The 21,983-nt window shown below is 38.4% G+C and overlaps 1 protein-coding gene across 1 annotated transcript in view; it reads left to right on the top strand.

The window, feature by feature from the left end:
- Window positions 1-21,781, top strand: part of LOC103150242 (neurotensin receptor type 1) — a 40,074-nt gene extending 18,293 nt beyond the window's left edge. Inside the window, exons 2-4 of the mRNA XM_007569777.2 lie at window positions 4,759-4,960; window positions 15,753-15,837; window positions 20,775-21,781. Coding sequence (XP_007569839.1) covers window positions 4,759-4,960; window positions 15,753-15,837; window positions 20,775-21,030 — 543 coding nt within the window. The 3' untranslated portion in view covers window positions 21,031-21,781. The remainder of the gene's footprint in view (window positions 1-4,758; window positions 4,961-15,752; window positions 15,838-20,774) is intronic.
- The last annotated feature ends 202 nt before the right edge of the window (window positions 21,782-21,983 follow it).

Genomic DNA, 21,983 nt, shown 5'->3' with positions numbered 1-21,983 from the left:
TGTCCTTTGTTTTTTTTTTGTTTTTTTTCTACACCAGTAACAGTAAAAACAGATTAAGTGAGGTTTAGAGTTGACACACTGAACTGGACATGAGGAGATGTTCACCAACTGCGTTGTCCCTTTACCTGCCCGTTGCCCTCACATAATATTATTTCCAAATCATGATGCCTTCTCATGTACTTTCAAAGTTTTTGTAGGTTTTAAAACTTTTTCAACACAAGAACGTGGTGGGCTGCTAGTGGACTGTCCTAGCGGCCCTACCGTCAGGCTTAGCAGGTTTTCTGGGCGAATCCCCTGAATCTGAGTCATTTAAAGACTCACCAAAGTGCAAAAACTGAGTTGAGGACTTAATTTTGCACCCTGGATCATATTCTATTGGCAAGCTTTGTGGAGCTGGCTGGTTTAACTGGACTGAACTACACCTTTGTTTTAAAGGTCAGGAAAGGCTAAAGTTGGTGCTTGAAGAAAGAATTTGTTCTTTCCAGTCCACATTGGAAACCTAGCAGGGCTCTCAAAATCTGGTTCAGCACAGGGGGTTGGGGGGTTCTGCAGTAATATAGAATTCAAGTAAACCTATGAGAGGAAAAATGCAAAGCAGAAATTGCAGATCATTGTACATATTAGCAATGGTGTAGTTTAGCAGCACTCTATGCTGTAAATGATCTGTTGCTGTAACCTGAATCTGGGGGATGGTTCATTACAGGAGATAATTTTGTATAGTTTCATTTTTATTTACAGGAAAAAAGAAAACAAATTGAAAAACTTATTGTAACATTATGCTTTATAGAGGGCGAAACTTTCTGGCCGCTTATCCAAGCCTGTGTATCAAAAGAACAATAAATAAATACAAAGTATTTTATTAAGTAGAAAACAACTGTTCCCTTCTACTTAAACAATAGTTTGCATTACCAAAGTACACAAAACTTTATTGCTATTCCACTAAAGTCGAAAAAACTTTAGTGGAATAGTGGAATTTCACAATTGCATTTTTTCCAGTAAATAAGAAACGCAACTAAAATCACATGTTGATCAAGTGACTCGTGATGTGGAAAATGTTTTTTCCAGTGCAGTTTTGCAAAAGACAATCATTTTGATAGGGCCAAAAGAACCACCTCATCCTGGCACAAAATCTTGTGAGTTTTTTAAAAATTGTCGTGTTTATTTTCATAATTACACATTTTTACGGTCAGTGAAAATACAGCTATTGTTGGACGCTAACAGAAGAAATGATGACCCATAACCAGTTGGTTATAAATCTGTAGTGACAGAGATAAATCAGACCAGTGGTTCCTGAACCCATAAAGTAATCGGTGTTTATGACTCACAGATGTCTGCTGGCACTCAGTGACAGCGACATTCAAGTCTTAATGGGACCAGTGGTGGTCCATTTCAAGTCTTTTTGACCTTCCATTGACTTTTTCTTTTAATTAATGTAAAATCTAAAGGAGACTAATTTTCACTGCTTGCTCCTTCATCCTCCACCCATTGAATCTGCCTAATATCTCAGTTTCCTTCCACTTCATTCCTAATTATCCACATCTACCAGCTTTCTTGACTGCTTTTTTGTGATTTTTCTTCCCACTCAGCTGGAATTTGGTACTCACAGAGAAGCCAGAGCTCACCTTGCAGATTTTTACCCCCCACCTCTTCTCCCTTTCAGCTTCAATCAGTCATCAGAGGCCAGGAGGAAAAGAAAACTTCAGAAGTCAGCCACCGTGTTCATTAAGACCATTAACATTTTTCATCCGTGATTATCCCCTTGAAAAACACCATCAGTCCATCTGAGCATGCGCCTGTCTGAGTCACGTATTTAAGGGAATGCTGTCGGGAAGGAATGATGGGAAGGCCATTACAGGTGCATTGATTACGCAGATGCCTAACCTAATTACCACTTGACACATCTGTACGCATTTTAATCAGACAGCCAGCTTCATCGTAGTTGCCGTAACTCCTGTCTGGCTTCACCTCCTCATTTAATCCCCTTTGTGTCCTTTTTCTTCCTTGGCTTTCACTAATCTCCTTTGCACATGCCTTTTGTTAGTTTCCATCAGCAGGAAAACCTTCCAGCTTTTTCACACTTTGACTCACTTCAACCTCAATATTTAATGTATTTTGTGGTTGTTCTCCACGATATACCAATATTTTGAACACATTCAACTAGGACTGGACAATAAATCACTAACAACATATGTTGAGGTGGAGATATGATCAACATCCATAGATAGAATCCTGGACCGCATGGCATTCTGGGGGATGTAGGCAGAGGAAAGGCTTTGTCTGCTCAGCCTCTCACAGCGAGCTAAGCTAGGCTGGTGGCATCAACTAACTCACTCGCTCTTTGGTTACCTAGCAACAAACGACTGAGTACCTTGCACAGCAGCAGTTTTATGTTTCATCACCATGCCTCTTAGCTCCTTTAAAATAAACAACAAATTCATGGAGTATTAACTGTGGATAAAAGACAAAATGTGATGCCACCAGACTGGCAGTATATTTTGTATTTTATATTGTGATACATTTTTCAACCACATCATCCAGCCCCTACATTCAGCCTTTCTGTTATCTCTTCTGCTCTCTCTCTCTCCAAGCTCACAGATGAGAACAATATTTCTCAATTTCTGACCACCTGGTCACTTATCAGGGCAAATGAAGTTAGTAATGATCTAATCCTGGACAACAGGTGTTAGTTATGGAGTGAAAAGTATAACATTCCAACTTCTAAGGCAGTTTTAGTTTAGTTTTTCTTTTCTTTTTTTTCAATAGTTCAGCTTGGACCATGTATGAATCAGTCTCATGGGGTCCTTGCTTCAGAGCTGGATTAGTGGCTTAACAATGCAATGTCAGATTTAATGAATACATTTCCCACTTATTGGGCCTTGTTGTCATGGCAGCCCATGCAAAAAACTCAACCTTCTGCAGAGCAGGTTGGTTTTAAGATTAGAGACCAGCTCTTTGTCCATAATTTCTCACATAACATGGCTAAACTACTTTTTTTTTTAAAGTGTTTTCTTAAAAATAATATTTTCTTAAATGCATGAAAAGGAAGCATCAGTACGTTGTTGGAAATGCACCATCCAACCTTTTTATTCCCAGACATTCCTCTTCACTCTGCCCTGGTCTGATATCTGCAGGTGATTTTATTCTGAGACTGATGTCTGGTACTGAACACTGAGCAAAGTCAATACATTAAACATTGCTCATGTATAAGTTGTATTTGATATCAGTCTTTATTATTTCAGAGCTGTAATCTGTTAGAAACCAACCCACCTGCTCCTACAACTGCTAAAAACTGCAGATCAAACCTGAAGCAGGCTCCCTCTAAAACTGAAATTGCCTTTTTATTTTCTTTACTCTTCTAATCTTTACCAGGCTCATGGAGGGCTGGTGCCTTTCACCAGTGAATGATTACAACTGTCAGAAACAACCCAACCCCACAACACTAAGGCCAAGCTATTAGGGATAGAAAATATAATCAAAATTTGACATTGTATACCATTTTAATGTTTCTTTTTTTTTTTTTTTTTTTTTTGCTCTGCCTACCTGGATCACACACTGAGCACCAAGAACCAGGTTGGGTTGGGGGGGGACAACGAAAAATCAGGCTAATGAAAACTCATCTTAATTATAGTAATGACAGTAACAATATTTAAAATGTTGATATATGTTAATGCTATTAATAATCAACATATGTAAAAAAAAAAAGTAACACATTTACTGGCCAAGAAGATTAACCTACTTTGCGCCTCTTCTCCAGTCTCCTACATGCCACCTACTGTCTACTGTTGTAGACCAATAATAATATAATAACAATAATGCATTTAAAAGCAGTTATTCAACACTAATCTCCTCAAACCAATAAAAAAATGTCTTAATTTTTTAAGAAATTTGTCTTTTCATTCAGCTAAATGCTAAAACAAAGACGCGGTTTTTTTTGTTTGATTTTTTTTCAATTCTATCTTCTGAAGTCAGAACTCGACGTACATTTCTTTCATATTCAATAACATTGCCTTTAAAACTAAATAACTTGGGTTAAACATTTTGAGTATCCTTTCGCAGTTTAAAGTAGTTTGCTGTAATTTTTACTCTTTCCTCCTGAAACAACTGGCATAACGGTCAGTGACTCGATGCAGTCTGCTGTGTTTCCTTGTGTAGGAATGTTTTAAGCTACTTTGATAGCTTACTGCTCTGTTTGGACTGTCTTTATGATTGGACTGAAGCAATGTTTTTTGTAAAGTACCTGGAGAAATTTGTTATGAATTAATGCTATACCATTAAACTGAATTGAATTGAATAAATAAGTCTGATCTGTAGGCCGCCTGGCTTCCAGATTCCTGCTCTCTGCCCAGAAATGTTCTACTGGTCTGAGATCAGAGCTTTGTAATGGCCATTCCAAAACATTAACTTTGTTGTCCTAATTGTAACTGATTTGGCTGTATACATAGGGCCATTGTCTGTTCGGAAGATTAATTTGACCTGAAAAGACCAACTTATTTTCAACAAATTTCCAGCATTTGATTAAAGACATGGCATTTTTAGTGCATGTAAATGTGTTAGTGTATGTAAAATATCCCTCACCGTTCTCCCTCTTAGGCAGTATAGATTATTTTGATCATGCTTACTGACTTGGAACTGAAAAAGACTTGCCCTATTTAATGTGAAACTTCTGGTTTTAACTGTTATCTGAGTAATGATGATGTCACCTAGTATTTGTCCAGACTAACTCAACCAGTCTGTAACATGTTGCCCTTTCCTAAACAGGTAAATGCGTTCCTGTCCTTTGTGTTGCCGATGGTTGCCATCTCCGTGCTCAACGGGGTCATAGCCAATCAGCTGCTGCGGATGTTCCAGGAAGCTGAGCAAGACAGCCGCATGTCCATCACCAGGGGAAATCCCACCATGCTGAACATCACAGTGGAATCAAACCGCGCTCAGTCGCTTCGCCATGGAGTTCTCGTCCTCCGTAAGTACAAACCGCTAAAACTTAAAAATCCACAAAAAAGAGGTTTGAAGACGTCAAAAGTACGTTTGTCGTCTTCAAACGTACTTTGAAGACGACAAAGTACGTCTTCAAAGTACTTGAAGACGTACTTTGAAGACGTCTTCAAGTACGTCTTCAAAGTACTTGAAGACGTACTTCAAGTACTTTGAAGTACTTGAAGTACTTCAAGTACTTCAAGTAGAAAAGGTAGATTTTCTTCTACCTTTCAAGTCTCATCTGTTGCAACTGCATCCTTTTGAATTCTTGTGCTCACCTTTAGTTATCAAAAGCCAATCACAACTTTAAGGTCAAACAAGTTTTAGTTGAAAATGTTTCACAATCAAAGTGTGAGAAAACGGTGGGAGCCATTTGAAATGTAAGTAAGGTAAGAATTGGCTCTACAATGAATTTTTGGCATTTTCATTTTTGGCATTCAGCAAAATTTCGCTCAACACATATATTGCAAATGTGCAGCTGAATAACAATAAAGTCTATGTCTGTGTGATTGCTACTCTCACAGGTGGGTGAAAACGAAGCAGTCAGAGATTCCTTGTTACAGGCCCATGAATTCCTTTTATATTTTCTGTGTCATCTGTAGAGAAGCTCTGTTGAAATTCTGGGCACAGGAAAGTGACTGTCCAGCCTGCATTCAGACCCTGATCCTTTATGGGCCGCTGACGTTTGAAGAGACCACAACCACTGATCGCCAAAATCCACAAAGACTTCAGATCTCCTTTAAGATGCTAATAACACATTGAACTAGTTTTCATTTTGTAATAACTACTCTCTGCTCCATGTCTGCACTTGGTTCACAAAGCAGTTAGCTCTGACAACAGAACAGGGCAAAGATACGCTCATGTATATGGCAGCTTTCACAACTTCTTTGGTTTCTGGTTGTAGTTTTGTCTCTTACCAATCCAAATCTAAATCTACAACCTACATATGGTCTACCATGCAAACTAACATAAAAATCTCAGAGAAAGCACCAAAAATGTTTGTCTTCTGGCAAAGGAACAAAGACGTTCTTATAAACTTACTTTTAAATCTCTATTCAAGACCCAACTATTGTTTTTAATCTTTGTAAATCTACTATAGCATCTTTGAATATCTTTAAAATATAGACATAAAAATAGTTTCCCCACAAAACACAATCAAGATGCTTCATTCAAATGTGGCTAAACAGCATAAAGATGTAACGTTTGCTTGGCAGCAGCGTTTGAGGGACAGATCTTCATTTCTAACACTTTGATATATGATATGCGTTGATTTAAAAAAAAAAAACACTTAGAAAGTGGTTTGCATACATTTTGTGCAAAATTCTGGATTGGGTTTGACCATCTATGTCAATGAAAAAAAAACAAAAAAAAAACTTTTTTTTAAGTTTTGTAGCAGTATTATTGAAATGAAATCAAATCTGCTCTTCAAAAGCGTTTTTTTACTCAGAGTGAGAATACTTTAACATGTAACTGCTACACATCTAGCAACAAAGACATCCAACAAATAAAAAAAAGATTGTAAAATTACAGAGTGAAATAAGAAATTGATTTCCTGCGGTTGGGAGAATACATACAAGGCCAAGCGCACCATCTGTCTCTCAGTTTTCATTATCAGTCATAAAGGAATAAGTGACATATACAGGGTGAATCTGGAGAAAAACCTGGAAGGTTCATAAGGAGCCCTTTGACTTTCATTATATTAAGATTGAGATTGTAATGTCAAAGTGACTAAGGGTCCAATTTATCTTCGGTGAAAAATGTTGAGGTTCAAATCTCACCTTGGCAGCAATACACTTATCTTCTGCAAAATCCCAGCAATCACTGATGACTCTAAAATTTCCTTTCAATCAATTATCGCAAACAAACTTAAAATAATTTACTTGAGTTTGTTTGACCTCACCGAGCAGTTGTGGACTCGCATCAACACCGACACCAAACTGAGCTGGAAACGACATTTAAATACCTCAGATTTATGCTGTTCTTGTGACTTAATTAAACCAAATTGAAACACATTTTGCTTAAGAAGTGGGCACAAAATTAAGGTCCATGTTAAAAGGATTTACCTCAAAGAAACGTGAAGTGGAGTTTGAAACAGAACAAGCTGAAAAGGTCTAATCTTTTAATTTTATTGAGAGGAAGACTTTTTTTTTTTAACCAACACATTAGCCAACCAGCCAGTTGGGAGGGTGGTAGAGGTAGTGTGTTTGTTTGGAAATATAAGACCTTTAAAAGCCATTCACTGACTGCACAATTTGTACTGTATAATGTATTCTAATGATTAAATGACCAGCTGAAAATGTGAGAGCTATTTTATACAGAAAAGTGGGCAAAAAATGATCTCTCTGAATGTGACACATCGCTCAAGACCTGCAGCTGTAGCTGCTACTAGATGTGGCTCAACAATGAATTTACCCAGGCAGGCTGAATTCAGAGACCATGTAATATATATTTTTTTTCCACTTCACCATTATGTTAGCATGACCATTGCCGTACTGTGCAATTCGGGTCGACAAAAGTTCTGGTTTCAAGCCCAGTCTAGGTTTTCTCCAACTTCAGTTTTGTCCTACTTCCTGTATTTTCCTGATCATGCAATTTTGGCTTAGAAAAATAGCTAAACAAGAACAGGTAGAAAACAAATTCTTCATTTTTTTTTTCTTTTTTGAACTGATTTCATCACCTAATTAGGATGAGATTCTTTCTTGGTACATTCTTGGTATCTGAACACTTAGTCATTTTTTGTTGCTGTTATTTTGGTGCCTTAACCACAAATGCTGACTCTATTCAGAAAATGAATCAGCAGCACATTTACAGGCAAATTAATAACCGTCCCAAATGACGTGTTTAGCTGTTGCCAGATCGAGTAATTATCTTCACCGGTCTCCCCTCTGTTCTGCTTTGATGCATGTGTGTAATCGGTGCTTGAAACTGCTTGCTGTGTGTTCTTCCCACCGGGACGTGCGAAGTGTATTTACAAAGTCTTTGCGTGGAGCTCATGAACACACACACACACATGCACGCACACGTACACTGTGTAAACACAGTGAACGGAAACTGTAGCACTTGCATGAAATGAAATAATACAAGCCTTCCCTGCATCTGTTGGCACATTGGGAATAATGTGTTGATCAATGTTGGAAACGAAGTTGCTGACCTGCATATTGATGGAGCAGTTGGTTTTGTCCCAGCTGTTGCATCTGTTCAAACACACACACACACACACGCACACACACGCACACACACGCACACACACACACACACACACACACGCATACACACACACACACACATATGCACACACACGTTAAACAACATCTTGTGTATATCTTAATGATAGCATTAGTGGTGAAGTTTAGGCGCCTAATACAGAATCTTGTTCCTGCTAATGACTAAATGACAGAGTACTGCAATGTTATTTCTTATATTCGCTCCCTGCAATGTTGTGTTTACAGCGTTTAGAATGTCTCAAACAGCGAGTCATGGTCATCATTACTCGGACTGCTCCTTTAACTGTGCCTGTTTGCATGAGGAGTCACCTTTAGCTGCAAAACTTTCAGGGGAATAAACTCTACGTGTGCGTTCCTGCTGCCAGCAGTCAAGTTTATTTGTTTATCACATTTCAGTAGCAAGGCAGTTCAAAGTGCTTTGCATCATAAAAACACAAAGTCAAAAAAGACACCATGCAGTCAACAACTGAGCAAACCAGTTGTAAACCCTACATTAAGAGGATTGCCATTATCAAAATCCTCAGTAAGCATCACATATGTTGGTGAATGTTTCTTCACATATTATGGTTCAGAAGCAGCTCTAAACAGGTAGGGTTTTTAATCTTGATTTAAAGTAACTCGGTTTTTTGGCTGTTTTGCTGTTTTCTGGACGTTTGTTCCATATTTGTGCAGCATAGAAGCTGAATGCTGCTTCTCCATGTTTGGTTCTGGTTCTGGGGATGCAGAGCTTGATAGCAGTTGTTGCTGTACACTGTGGAACAAACTTGATTTTTGTACATATTTATATTTAAGTTATTTTTTTGTTTTTATCTCAAACACTTAAGTGTGACAGACAATTAAAACCAGCAGACACAGAACACGTTGAACTTGGACTAAAAAAAAATCACTGTGAAAAACAAAAATGACAGATTTGTGAAATTGGCTAGGCGGAAGTCCATTATTTTGTTTAGCAGAAGATACAGAGACGTAATAGTTAAAAAAACATGAGAGAACCTAAACCGAATGGATTGACCCAAAAGAGAATATACACAAATGTACACAGCATCTAGAGAGACTAAATTAAACTTATTCTGGTTTCCTCGATATTAAAGTACACAACAGAGTGGATTTTGCATATGTCCTCTGGAAATGAGCACCTTTAAGATAACCAAGGACCTTCTTAGCGAAGACCTTTAAGTCTCTGTTGAATATAGATCATTCCAAATGCTTTTTTATGATTTCCAGGAAATCATGCCAAGTTCTTTCTAACCCGTAAGGCAGGTAATTTAATTTGTTAGAAAAAGAAAGTAATAGAATTATTACAGAAGCTCTTTCCTTTCATTTTTCACAAGGACAGACAGAAACCATACTCTCTCCATCTTTGTCTTCTCTGTTTGCCGATCAATCACCTTTCAAACCTTTTGACAAAACAGTCTGAATTATTGAGGTCAATTTTTTTATTTTATTATTTTTTTTGGTTGTCTTCATGGAAGCTACGTACTTTTCTTTTTTAAACTCATTCATTCTCTTCACATGCTTGACTGTGTTTAGTCTTTTAGTGTTGCGACTGTTGGAGAGGCAGAGCAAAACCTCAATCAGCAGCAGTTGATCATAGTCGATGAACTGGCAAATTAATAACCCGGAATGCTGGATGGTTCATTTAGATTCATCAGTTACGCTCTGTAAACACTTAGTGTTTGCATTGCTGATCATTGTTTTCATAACCTGTAATTTACTCCAGTTGTGGTTTAGTGGAGTTTAACAAGTTGTTGGTGCTGCTTCATATCCCAGGTTTATTCATGCCAGCCCTGTTGGCCAGGAAGCTTCACATTTAGCTGAGTCCAGTTTGCGTGGACGATGTCATCTATTCATCTCAAGACAATTGATTATCTTCAGATTTCTCAAGCAAGAAGGTTTCCCCGCAGATTTTCTTGGACAATCTGAATCCTTCTTCACATCAAGCAAACACCTTAACTTATAGTTCCTGATGATAGAAAACTTTCAGCTGAAGTATTATCCGCAGCAGTTTCCTCCATCTGAGGCAGTTTTGATACAAACCAATTATAGCTCCACAGTCTTGGAGGTAACCATTGGTAACACAAGAACACGTTGATTTTCCCCTCTTTTCCAGCAGTCAGTTTGCTTTCTAGATTGATGGGTGATTTTAGCTGGATTCTCACAGCTTCAACTGAGTATTATTATTGTTACTATTATTATTATTGGCCAGGACAGAAATACAGTAAAAATGGGCTACAGTCATTAGCTATTAAAGAATGGAAATATTATTTTTATAGCACTTTTTTATCTCAGTTCTCACTAACCAAAGTGTGTTCAATAAGATCTAAAAAGATGCATTTATAGAAGTTTGTGGCAGAAAGTTGGTGCTTTTTTCTAATCACTTTCAACTTTAATGTGAAAACAGTTATCTGGCACTTTGTGTTGTGCTGTTGCCAAAACTACAGCACAGTCAATGCCAAGATTATGAGTAATGGCTTTATGAACAAGTGTACCTCCTTCATAGCTTCCTAATGATTCACTGAAACCGCTGCATTAGGTGATACACACATGGTCGCACCACGAGTGTGTTACCTAATGGACTGGCTAATTTTTCCGAGAAAAACATACTGAGCTCACTTCAAACCACAACCAAATCAATGTTGAGCATCACCACAGAGAGAACAAACAATATCTGCACCAATTACCAATTTGTTGCACTTACTTCCTGTTTGTTTCAGGATTGATTTGAAGATGCTTTTATGGATTTCAAAAAGTGTTAATGGTCTTACTTTGCTTTTATCCTTTAAACTTTGCTGACCCTTCAGGTTTTTCCCAAACAGCTTTCTGAACAAAACAGACACTGAAACAAACTTTTATTATTGGGATTCTAGTCACGGCTGCAGTAATTTTTTATATTTTTGTATCAAAAGCCATTAATTCTTTACATTATTACCTCATTTTTATTTTTTTTATTTTTTTTGTCAGAAAGAAAGTACTATGTTTACTCTTTTTATTTATAACATTAGCTGTTAGTTTTAGTCTGAATACAAATTAATTAGAATTTAATTTATTTATTCTATTATCTTTTAGCAGTTCCTTTATTACTGTTATTCATTTGTCATCAATCCAGATTGCTGTCCTGTCTCTAGTGTTTCCTTACTTTAACATTTTTAGTTTTCAATTAAGAATGTGGCTACATAAGTATGGTCACCAGTGAGTAAAGTATTGATGGATTTGTTGTCAAACTAAGATTTTAATTGTCTTATTACAAATAAGGAGATAATTGAGTTGGAAAACAAGTGTGTTGTTCTGTTCCCAGAGCAGGTCGGGCCTCACTTCCTCTCAGTTTCTCCAATATCCAGGGTGATGTTAGAGAAACATGTTTTTGGAAGTGCAACAGTTCCCATTTACTTCATTATCTGAGACAACAATAAACATGTTCAGAAAATGATAAAGATTAAATCCCCGTAAGCTTTAGAAAGACAATCTCAGCTGCGCTTTCTGTGTGTTTGTTCAGTAGTTTGCAAGGAAGTTGCCTCTTCCTGTGTCCTCAAATCCAAACACATGCTCGCTTATGGAGGAAATTCTTGCATGACCCTAATAAGGATGAGTATTGCCTTCTGTCCCTACCACAGTTACCCTTTTACTGGTCTACAGATATTAAAACAATAAAATATCAGGTTTTTGTGATACAACAAAATGAGACCATTAGAAAAAAACATTCTAAGCATTTCTCTCCTTCAGCGTGACAAATATTATCTACATTTCAAATAAATGCATACATAGCCATACCCAAGTGATCTTAATAATGAACTTTTTCTAACTGCTCCTGTATAAAGACAGTTTCTCTAGATTCAATTGGACATTTTTCATTTTTAATTGCCACACCTACACAACTTGTCTGAATTCTAATGTTGTGGATTTTTTCTTTTAACAAGGAGTGAGGAAAAACTGTTTCAAAGGCCAAGGAACCAGAAAAAGAATGTATTCTTAATCAGTATTTATTCGACAGCTCTACAGTGTTCGAAGTCTCTGTTCACTGATTGCAGTCCACACTATCTAGCACGCCACCTGTCTTTGCCATCACTGCTTCTGGTGTATAAAAAAAAAAAAAAAAATTAAAATGAGTAAACAATGCTTAGCCTGGTGGGGGGAAAGTAAAGCCCACCGGGTTTTTAATATACCAAGGGAAACCCTGAAACGCCTGTAATTTAGCAGACCAACAAGTTGTCATAGTGTGTGGTGCAATTCTGCATACGGACTATTCATAAACCAACTCATTCAGCAGACAGGGAGAGATATAAAGTAATAGTTATCTTGTCAGGTTCATCTACCAACAGACTGTTTCATTTTACATTTCTTCAAGGGACAGCTGTTAAGCTCTGAAGCATAAAATTGCTTTAAGTGCCAGTTACAAAAATGGAGCCATCGTACCTCTTAACACTTACTCAACCCAACTTGGAGCCTTTGCGATATGGTGCAAAAAAAAACCCCCCACAATGAATAACAGTAGCAGGAGGGGGGGACAAACTGTTCTGGTGCATCGTGAGAGGTTCATAATTTTGACATAGCTGTGTCACTGGAGCATGGGTTGCCATGGTTTCAACATCACTTACTCTGTGTGTGTTGATTGAATACCCAGTTGAGACCAATTGATGGGGAATGATAGTGAAGTACCAAATGCTGAGGTGTGACCTGCCAATCTCAATCTCTTTGGTAGCATCCTGAGAAATAACATTGACTTCTTGCCCCTTTTTTGATGGGCTGCACATCCAGTATTCATGCTGCTCAGGTTCCGCTGCTTTTACCTCAGGAGCATTTATTCAAGCACTCCGCTATGTTTATCAGCTCATGTTCTTTGGTATTTGAAGGTAGTAGAAAGAGAGGCAATTGGCCTTTTGAGATGTGCTGACATTTTAGCACACGCTACACATTACCTGGGCTGTGACTTTGCAATCCGTAGGGAGTATCAAAAACAGAGAGCCAGGGGAAGCAAGCAGAACCAGTGGAACTGAGAAACGCTGCTCTATTCAGAGGCTATTTTAGGTCATACTAAAAAATAAAGCAGACCGAATTTGAGAAGTGATTTAAAGTAAAACAAAAGACAACAAGTTCTTCTAATGGGTTCATCCACCATATGACATGCTTACCTATTTATTACAGTGTCTTCTGTCGTTTAAGATGGCATTTTGAAAGCTACTTCAAAACACTTTGGAAACGTTATATCATATTCAATTATTTCCCTATTTGAATTTATGCGGTTTTGTTGCATTTTTACCAGCAAATGACTTTATATAATCAAAGAAATGTGAAAACTTTTATAAAAGTAACAAAGATTTCAATCAGGCAACAAACAAAAACAGGCACAAAATTAGCTCTAGTCAACATGGAGACGAGCGCGTACATTTTGTAAAGGATTACAGAAAAAATATGCGTCTATGGCAGAATGTCGCACCACTGAAAAAGCTGTTTGGTTGCACTACAACATTGCTACAGAACGACGCAAATGACATTTGTTCTGTGTTATTTGTGAGAGGTTTGTGATGTGTAAGAGTGACTTAAATTTCTCATGTTAAACACACTTAATGAATTACATTAGCAAAACTTATGAATTGAGTTAATTCATAACTCAATTATGAAAAACAGTAGCTGTTTTTTTGGACTGTTATAATATATTGAGTTGGTCAGATGTAGGACACGAATGCGGCATTGAACTCAATTGTTTCAAGTAAAAAGTTCCTTTAAATTAAAGATTTGTAACTTTTAAGACAACTGAACACAGAAAAGTAAGTTGTCATCACTAAACGAAAATAATTAAGTGAGATTAATGTAAATAAGTCCATGAAATGAGCTACAGCCAAAAACACTTTTTACAGTGTATGCCTCCTACACAGCTGCTTTCAAAGCTGAGGCAGGGAAGAAGTTGATTTCTTAGAGACTGTCTTTTTATTAAGTTTTAGCCACTGGAGATGGAGTACTTAATGTTTAAGTGATTACTGGCTCTCAAATCCTAAATGGTCCCAGGGTATTTGCTTTGGAAGGACAGGCTACTCAGAGTAACAGCTATAATAAATCAGATCGGATGCAGATACGGCCAGCAAGACTTGTGCGATTTTATTTCTTTAATTCATATCTAGATAAAGGTCTGGAAGAAATTAAGAGACGACTGCACTGAGCCCCATTGAAAATCTCACGGTTATCCCACCAAATACTGATTTCTGAACTCTTCCTGAGTTAAAACACTGTTTCTAAATGAATATGAACTTGTTTTCTTTGCTTTACTTGAGTTCTGAATGCATTGCATCTTTTTTGTTATTTCGACATGAAAGGCCAGAGAACACACAGAGACTGCTGGCTGCATATCCAGGGGATTTCAACTAACAGGTCTTAGGTGGAGTCTAAAGGTGGGGAAGTTAAGGTGTTTGTGGAGCAAACCCCTCAGCTTGTTATGTCTCTGACGGGTTTTATAAGTCTTTATAAAACCTGATGATGTCACGATGTCAATGCTGAGGTGAAAAGTTTTTGCATACCTAAATGAATGGTGTGCAGTTCAAAGGGTTCCGCTGCATCATACGCAGCAGCCGGGTATTTTACTTTCCCTCTACTTCCTCCATACCTGATTTTATTGGGTTTCATATTAATGTTTTCATTAAAGACGTTGATATTTGTGAGTGAAGGTAGGATGGAGTGAAAGATCATTAAATGGATCAGTACCATCTGGTCTGGTGACAAAAGTGAAAGGAAGTGGAAAACAGATCTCTAAGTTTTCCTTGTGAACCTGCAGTTGGTAAGTGGAAAACATAGATGGATATATTAATGGATGATTTGTCTGGAAATTTAAGTACATGTTACATATTTCTTTTTTTATGTTTATGGAGTTTTGTACAAAATATGTTTGTTAAAATCGCAGTAGTCGTATTTGTGCTCCCTATTCTTAATGAATGCTGATGTAAAAAGGTTTTTGTCATTGGTGCAGGAGGTTGACACTGGCAGAACATTCTTGCATTAAATAATAAAAACAGGAACAAGAGAAAATTACCCTGTTAGTCGAGACGGTAATGCTCTTTGCGGTTCATCAAATAAATTTGACAGTAATTCTTTCTAGTGCACAATTTATCGTGCCATCATAATTTGAAACTTTTTTATGACTCAAATCCATTTTTGCTCGAGAAGTTCAAGTGCACATCGCCGCACTGCGCTTCTGGATAGCATTCAAACTTCAAAAATAGCGGCTGGCTGCAAATGACTTTGTTTGAGCCTTTTGATCTCATCTACAATCAAATACAAATTACAAGTAATTTTCTTTCTGGAAGGGCTGACTCCGGGGTTTTCAGTGGGCCTGGACATGGGGGTGTGACCTGTTTGTCTTTTTAATCAAAAGCTTGAAGGTCATAATTATCTCTATTATTACTGCCTCAATCACAGCTTTGCTCGTCTCTGATTCTTGAACATTGTTACTCCAATCATCCGAACATTGTTCATATTTTAAAAGGGAGACTTTTCACTTTGTCATTTGAGCTTTATGTACGCATTCTGTTTATTGGCATCTGACTCTCCCCCACTCTGTCCTGTGTTCAGGAGCCGTGGTCATCGCCTTTGTGGTCTGCTGGCTGCCCTATCACGCTCGCCGCCTCATGTTTTGCTACGTCTCCGACTGGTCAGAGTGAGTAGCTGTTTTTTTTTTTTGTTGTTGTTTTGTTTTCCTTTCTCCTTAGTCTTTTTTGCGTTCCATCTCCAAAAGCTTGTTTGCCAACAGGGCACTGGCATTTTTTAGACCACCATATGTTTGCTTATATTCATACTTTCAAAAGAACATACGCACAAATGAACTTAGGTATTGACTAAAGAACTCATTTAGAGTCATCGGTTGAAAGCATCTGACAAATGGAAGCAGGAGAGCTACATCTTGTTGATTAGATTAAATTCTTGTTCCCTCACTTGCCTTTTCCATCACTTTCTTTCTATTTTTAGTCCATCAAAATATAATTTGTCTGGTTAAATCAAACGGAGCACATTTGAGAATGTTAATATTAGTCACTCTCATCTGCTCTTTCGTACACAATGAAAAGCAATAGAGGTAAGAAATAAATGACCATGAAACGGTAAAATACACAAGGATCTTTTTAGACGCTTTTGTAGGTCATGATAAAAATTCTCAAGGTGTAAATTTATCAATCTTGTTTTCTCCAAATTTCTAAGCTAATTCTTTTGCTGCTGGTGGTTCTGGCCTGGTATGTTGTCACCAAGTGTAATTTTTCAGTTATATTCAATTTAAAGGGGCAGTATTATGGGTTTTCCAGGAACATAGTGACATTTTGAAGCACAGTCAAGTAACTTTGTTAGCTTCACTTGTTATAAAAATGTTATATTTATCAAAAATGATTTAAAAGAAATTTGACTTCCAAATTTAATGCCTTGAAATTGGGCCTCTGTTTCTTTAAAAATTCCTGCTCGTTCTGAAACTCCACCTTCAGGAAGTCTTCATAACATCGCTCCTTTGTTTACCCTTTGACAACAATTTTACTAGCGTTTCACTGAGAAGCAGCTCGTATAATGAGATCAGCGGATTAGCAATTTCACCAGGTGTTTGCTAATTGCTGTGGGCTAGCTGAGTGGGGAGGACTGCTCTGGAGGAAGCTTGGAAACTTCGGAGCTGCAGCTCAGACAAGGAGCTGCGTCTCAAAGGTGGAGCTAGGTCCACTCAGGTGTTTTGCACAGCTGAATGGTTGCCAGAGATGAAAGGATTTCTAAAACAAGGCATCACTTTAGGTATGTTTTTGAGGAGGAAATTACATTATTTACAAGATGTAAAGCTCAAAAATCTAGATATTTTCCGTAATATTGCCCCTTTAATTAAAGAATTTTAGATATGAACATAAGTATTCTACTTTGGTGAAATGTCAAAATTTTGCCAGGGGTGTGGTTATGGTTTCACAGGGGGGTTAGTTCCACTTTAGCTAGACTGTCATCACTTATTTGCACAAGTAATTTGTGCATAAACCTTAAAGGTCTTGGCTAGCTTAGTTCCTTTCAGTTGGTATAACATTGGGATTTTGTCCTCACCGTCCCCTTTACCTGCTCCGGTTTGTACATGGCCTGCTACAACAGTACAGCATTTATTCTAGTGGTACCCAGGACCAGAAATCTGGAACATATTGTTCTGGTGAAGCTATAGCTATATAATCTTAATGACATAATTCAGAGCACCAGGACCACAAAGCTTACACGCAAGAGAAGATTCCACACTGTCATGTAAGGCAGCTCTCCTCTTGGCTTTTTATTCATCTTACCCAGGGATGGGCAATACTGGTCCTCGAGGGTTGGTGTCCCACAACTTAGACGTCTCCCTGGTCCAACACACTTGAATCCAACAGCTGAATCACCTCCTAAGTGCAGTCAAGTTCTCCAGAGTCCTGCTAACGACCTCATTATTTGACTCAGGTGTGTTGAAGTAGAGATGCATGTAAAAGTTGCAGGAGACCGGCCCTCGAGGTCTGGAGTTGCCCACCCTTGGAAGTTTAGAACCCTTGTTCTAACCTTCCATTAGTGCCATCTTTCATTCTCACCATTTCCTCTTACCACTGTTGAGCAGAAGCAGCTGAACTCCCTTTGCACATGGCAGCCCTTATGCATGTAGACTGACCCAACACCAGACCGGTGCCAGACCGACCAACTGTGTCTGTGCTCTGCCAAACCAGATTACTGGGAAATCCCTGACAAAACTGTGTTTTTCTCACTGGCTGGTGGAGGGTATTTACCATGGCTGAGACAGTAATTATTTATTTACATGATTCATGCATCCATGACTTGTGATACTGTCTTTCAGTGTTAAACCTTGTCTCACTCCTAGACAAAGCAATTTTCTTGAGCCATCTTTTCTCTCACTGACTTAAAAACCGACTCGGAGTTTTCTGTACGTTTGTGTTTCTCTGCTACTGCTGCCACTGCCTCTCTACTTTTTCAATAGCATAGAAGGTACTCCTAGTTGAGTGCTTGTGTTTTTTGTGTGTGTGCTCTGTTTTCTCAAACCCCGGGCATTGGTGGCAGACGGCCGCTCACCTGATTCCGCTGGAGGTCCCTTCCTGTTAGAGGGGAGTTCTCTCTACTCTCATGATTGATTGCTGCACAGTTAATGTCTTGATGCAATCAACTGTCCACTGCAGCTACATGCTCAGAAGGGATGATTGCCGCAAGTCTCAATGCAATCTGCTAGCTTTCTTTGCAAAGTTTTCATTACCAGTTGAAATGATAAACTGTACCTGACTGCATTTATTCAAAAGAGAGATCAAGCTTGAATGTATTTATTTGAATTTGAGCTCAACTGTTTGGATTGAATATGTATTTCTGAATTTAAATGAGATGTTTTTGGTTTGTTTTTGTGACTTGAGGCAACTATCTTTGTGAACTAGTGCTCTGCAACTTATCTGAACTGTATTGAATTGAAGTGAATTGAATTGAATTGAATTGCTGGAACACTAAAGCCTTTGAACTGGTTTTGTAGTCCTTTCCAGACTGATAGATGTCATTAACCGTGTTTCCATCAAAGTTTTCTTTAAGCACATTTTTTAAAGTATCGCACTAGTTAATGATCAGGTGGGTGTCGCTAGTGGCATTACACTCAGCTTTTGAGTTAACTCATGATTTAACAAATGTATCATTGACGTTTTTGGAAAGCTTTTCTCCCCTCAGTTAAAATCCTAATTTTGTATGTTCTCAGTTTATCTTTATTAAATGTTCAAATTTGTTTGATGATCTGAAATGGAACAAAAATAGGGAAAAAAAAAGTGAAATGTGTATGCTATGACCATATTTTACACCCTCGTGATATCTTCTTCTCTTTACTGATATCTCAGCATTCGTCTGGGCTTATGTAACTTTTCCTCCATTAATGTCCTCCCCTTCTCTAGCTCTGTAGCTTAATCTCCTGCTTCCTTATTGTCAGTCTCTATCAGAGATAGATTCAGTCACTTCAAGGTTTTCCACTCCTTTTAAACCTTGCCGTTTTTGTAGCGTTTATAAGGTACAACATAAATAGATTGCATCAAATGAATTTACTTATTTTACAGCACTTTCACAGTGATCCTCGCAGAGATGATGTGTCTGCTATTTTCATCCCTCTGGAGATTAGATTTGTACCACATGGATTTGGAAAGCTGACGTACATGACTGTTTATCTGTGAGATTCCAGCAGAGAGGGCTGCCGAATCTTCCTGCCATTGGTTTCCTGCTTTCACAGCATTAAGAAAGTTAGTGGCTGGCAGGAATCCCAAGGCTAAATCTTGAAAACCTTTCAATAATGGCTTGTGTTTTTGGAAGTGGACCACAGGCTTAGAAATGTGCATTATTAGTTTACGCAGCGTCATCTCTTTGGTAATAAGAGCGAAAAGATCACTTTAAAGATAATTAGTTTTGGTAATTATATTAATGTGTTTGTGTTTTAGGTCTCTCAGTTATTTTGTTAAAAAGACTAAAATTCCAAAGGCGAGTCGTTAATGATTCTCTGTGCTCATCAGATGTACTCTCATGAGTTTGATCATGTCATCAGATTGTCATTAATACAGAAGTCTGTTAATGACGATCAGATTTCAGCCAGGGGTCATGTATGGTGTGAGGTTTTGGAAAGTTACACAGTCAAATATTAACAACAACTCGGATTATTTAGCCTGTAATGGGAGTTCATTTGCCAAAGTCATATTTTTACCAGGCCTTTCATTCAATGGAAGGCCTGGTAAAAGGCCTGGTTTGAAACTGTCACAGTTTCAAACTAAATATTTAGATTTAAACTAAATATTTAGCTAATATGCAAATTTGCTTGCCAACAACTGGAAGTGGACTGTCAAAATAAAATCTGGGTCTTACAAACCTTCATATAAACTCCTGCTGGCAGGCTGGGTGTTACTGTTACTGTAGAGATCCAATGATACAAATCTGTGCCACCATTAAGACTGTTCATCCTATGTTTTAAGTTGAAATGTTGTAAATGTTGAGAGGAAACGGGACAATCATGAAGAGGTGACACGAGCAACTCTCAGCCAGCAGTGGAGCCAGATAATGTTCATATTAGCGGTCAGGCTGGGACCGTTGCTCACTTAGGCCATCTGATTGGCGCCAGAGCCACTTCATCAGACCATTTAAATTATTTCACTAATGACAGAATTTGCTCATTCCAGAGGTGTGCTCCACTGGTAAGTTACCTCCCTATGGGAACAACCAATCACTTGGCAAAGGATGGCTAGGCCTTCTCTGGTTCACAAGACCCAGCTTTTTTTTTTTTTTGGTAGTCCACTTCCAGTCATCAGCAAGTGAATTTGCAAAGCGAGCTGAATATTTTCCTCTGAGCTAAATATTAGCTAACATCCATATTAATTGAATATTTGACTTCAAACAAAATATTCAGTTTAAAGCTCAGCAATGCAGACATGGTCGGACAGCGGGCAGAGAATGTTCAGTCAGACCATTAGTTCCCTAAAAAACTTTTAAAAGTGCACATGGTGTCAAATGTCATTCTGCAAAGGGTGAGAGGGGGAACAACTGGTGCGTCAAAACCAAACATTTCACATTTTTCCTTTCGTTTCCTTTCTACCCTCTTTATTCTCGCAGCAACATGTACGACTTCTACCACTACTTCTACATGCTGACCAACGTGCTGTTCTACGTCAGCTCGGCCATCAACCCCATCCTCTACAACCTGGTGTCTGCTACCTACCGCCAGATCTTCTTCACCACGCTGCGCTACTTCTTCGTGCCCTGCCGCCACACACCCAGGAAGCAGCTGCACCCCCTGACCCGCCACTCCATCAGCATTTCCAGCAACCACACCTTCTCCACCAACATCATCAAAGAAACAACGTACTGACAGTACGGAACTGCTTGCTGCCGTGCTGCAGCGGCAGAAGGAAACCTCCGTTAGACGTTGGGTCATGGTGCTCGTCGTGGAACTGTGGTGATCATCATTTGTCCTGGTAAACCAAGTACCCACCCAGAGACCACTGTCATTTGACTGCAACTGCACAATGTCTCGTGACTTCATCCAGCATTGCATGAAGTTGTGCCAAAAAAACATGATAGCATAAAACTTGAAGAAGGAGCGAGAGTTACTAACTGATTCAATCATTCAGTGAGGTGAACATTTTGTTTCTTATGATGTTAAATATAAACTTCAGAAACTCTATAAACATGGCCTTTGGCAATACTGTCAGTGCAATGGCAGCCATGGTGTAACCATCATCTGTGAGCGTCTGTGGATAAACCTGACTTTGATGTTAGATGAAGCAAAGCAGGGTAAAGGGCGTAAAGTCTGTGGAGGAAAACCCCTTTCATCACAGGCTCTTTACCCGTCCTGCATGTGTTGGCTTTGGTCAAGCGAAACTGCTGCCCAGCTCTCAGCCTGCAGGAGGTCCTTGTTGTACAGCTCACCCCCTGATATCCAGCGGGGTTTTGTAAATACACTCACAGGGAGAATGTTCATTTCTGACACTTTTCGGTTTTCATAGCAAAAACCTGTGAAAGCATAGCCAGAACAAAAGAGGCTGTGACTGATTGTTGTACTTGTGCATAACTATGTCAGAAATTATACACTCTGGAAATAAAGTCGTTCCTAAACTCAAGTGTCCGCATCTGTTGAAAGAAACAATAAATCAAGTGAAGGACTTCTTGCTATTCCAGATGTCCAGAGATCTCTGGATGCTTCTTTTTGAGCAAAGCAAGGATTGGAAACAATCTGGGCTACTTTACAGCAAAGGCACAAAATAACTTGAACAGAGGATAAAGGAAGAGCAAGCGCCGAGAGACCCACAGAGTTTTCAGACT

Source organism: Poecilia formosa, unplaced genomic scaffold, assembly GCF_000485575.1.
Source record: "Poecilia formosa unplaced genomic scaffold, Poecilia_formosa-5.1.2 Scaffold245, whole genome shotgun sequence".
Lineage (NCBI taxonomy): Eukaryota > Metazoa > Chordata > Actinopteri > Cyprinodontiformes > Poeciliidae > Poecilia > Poecilia formosa.
Note: the sequence above shows the minus strand (reverse complement) of the source record. Positions and strands in the feature narration are given on the sequence as shown.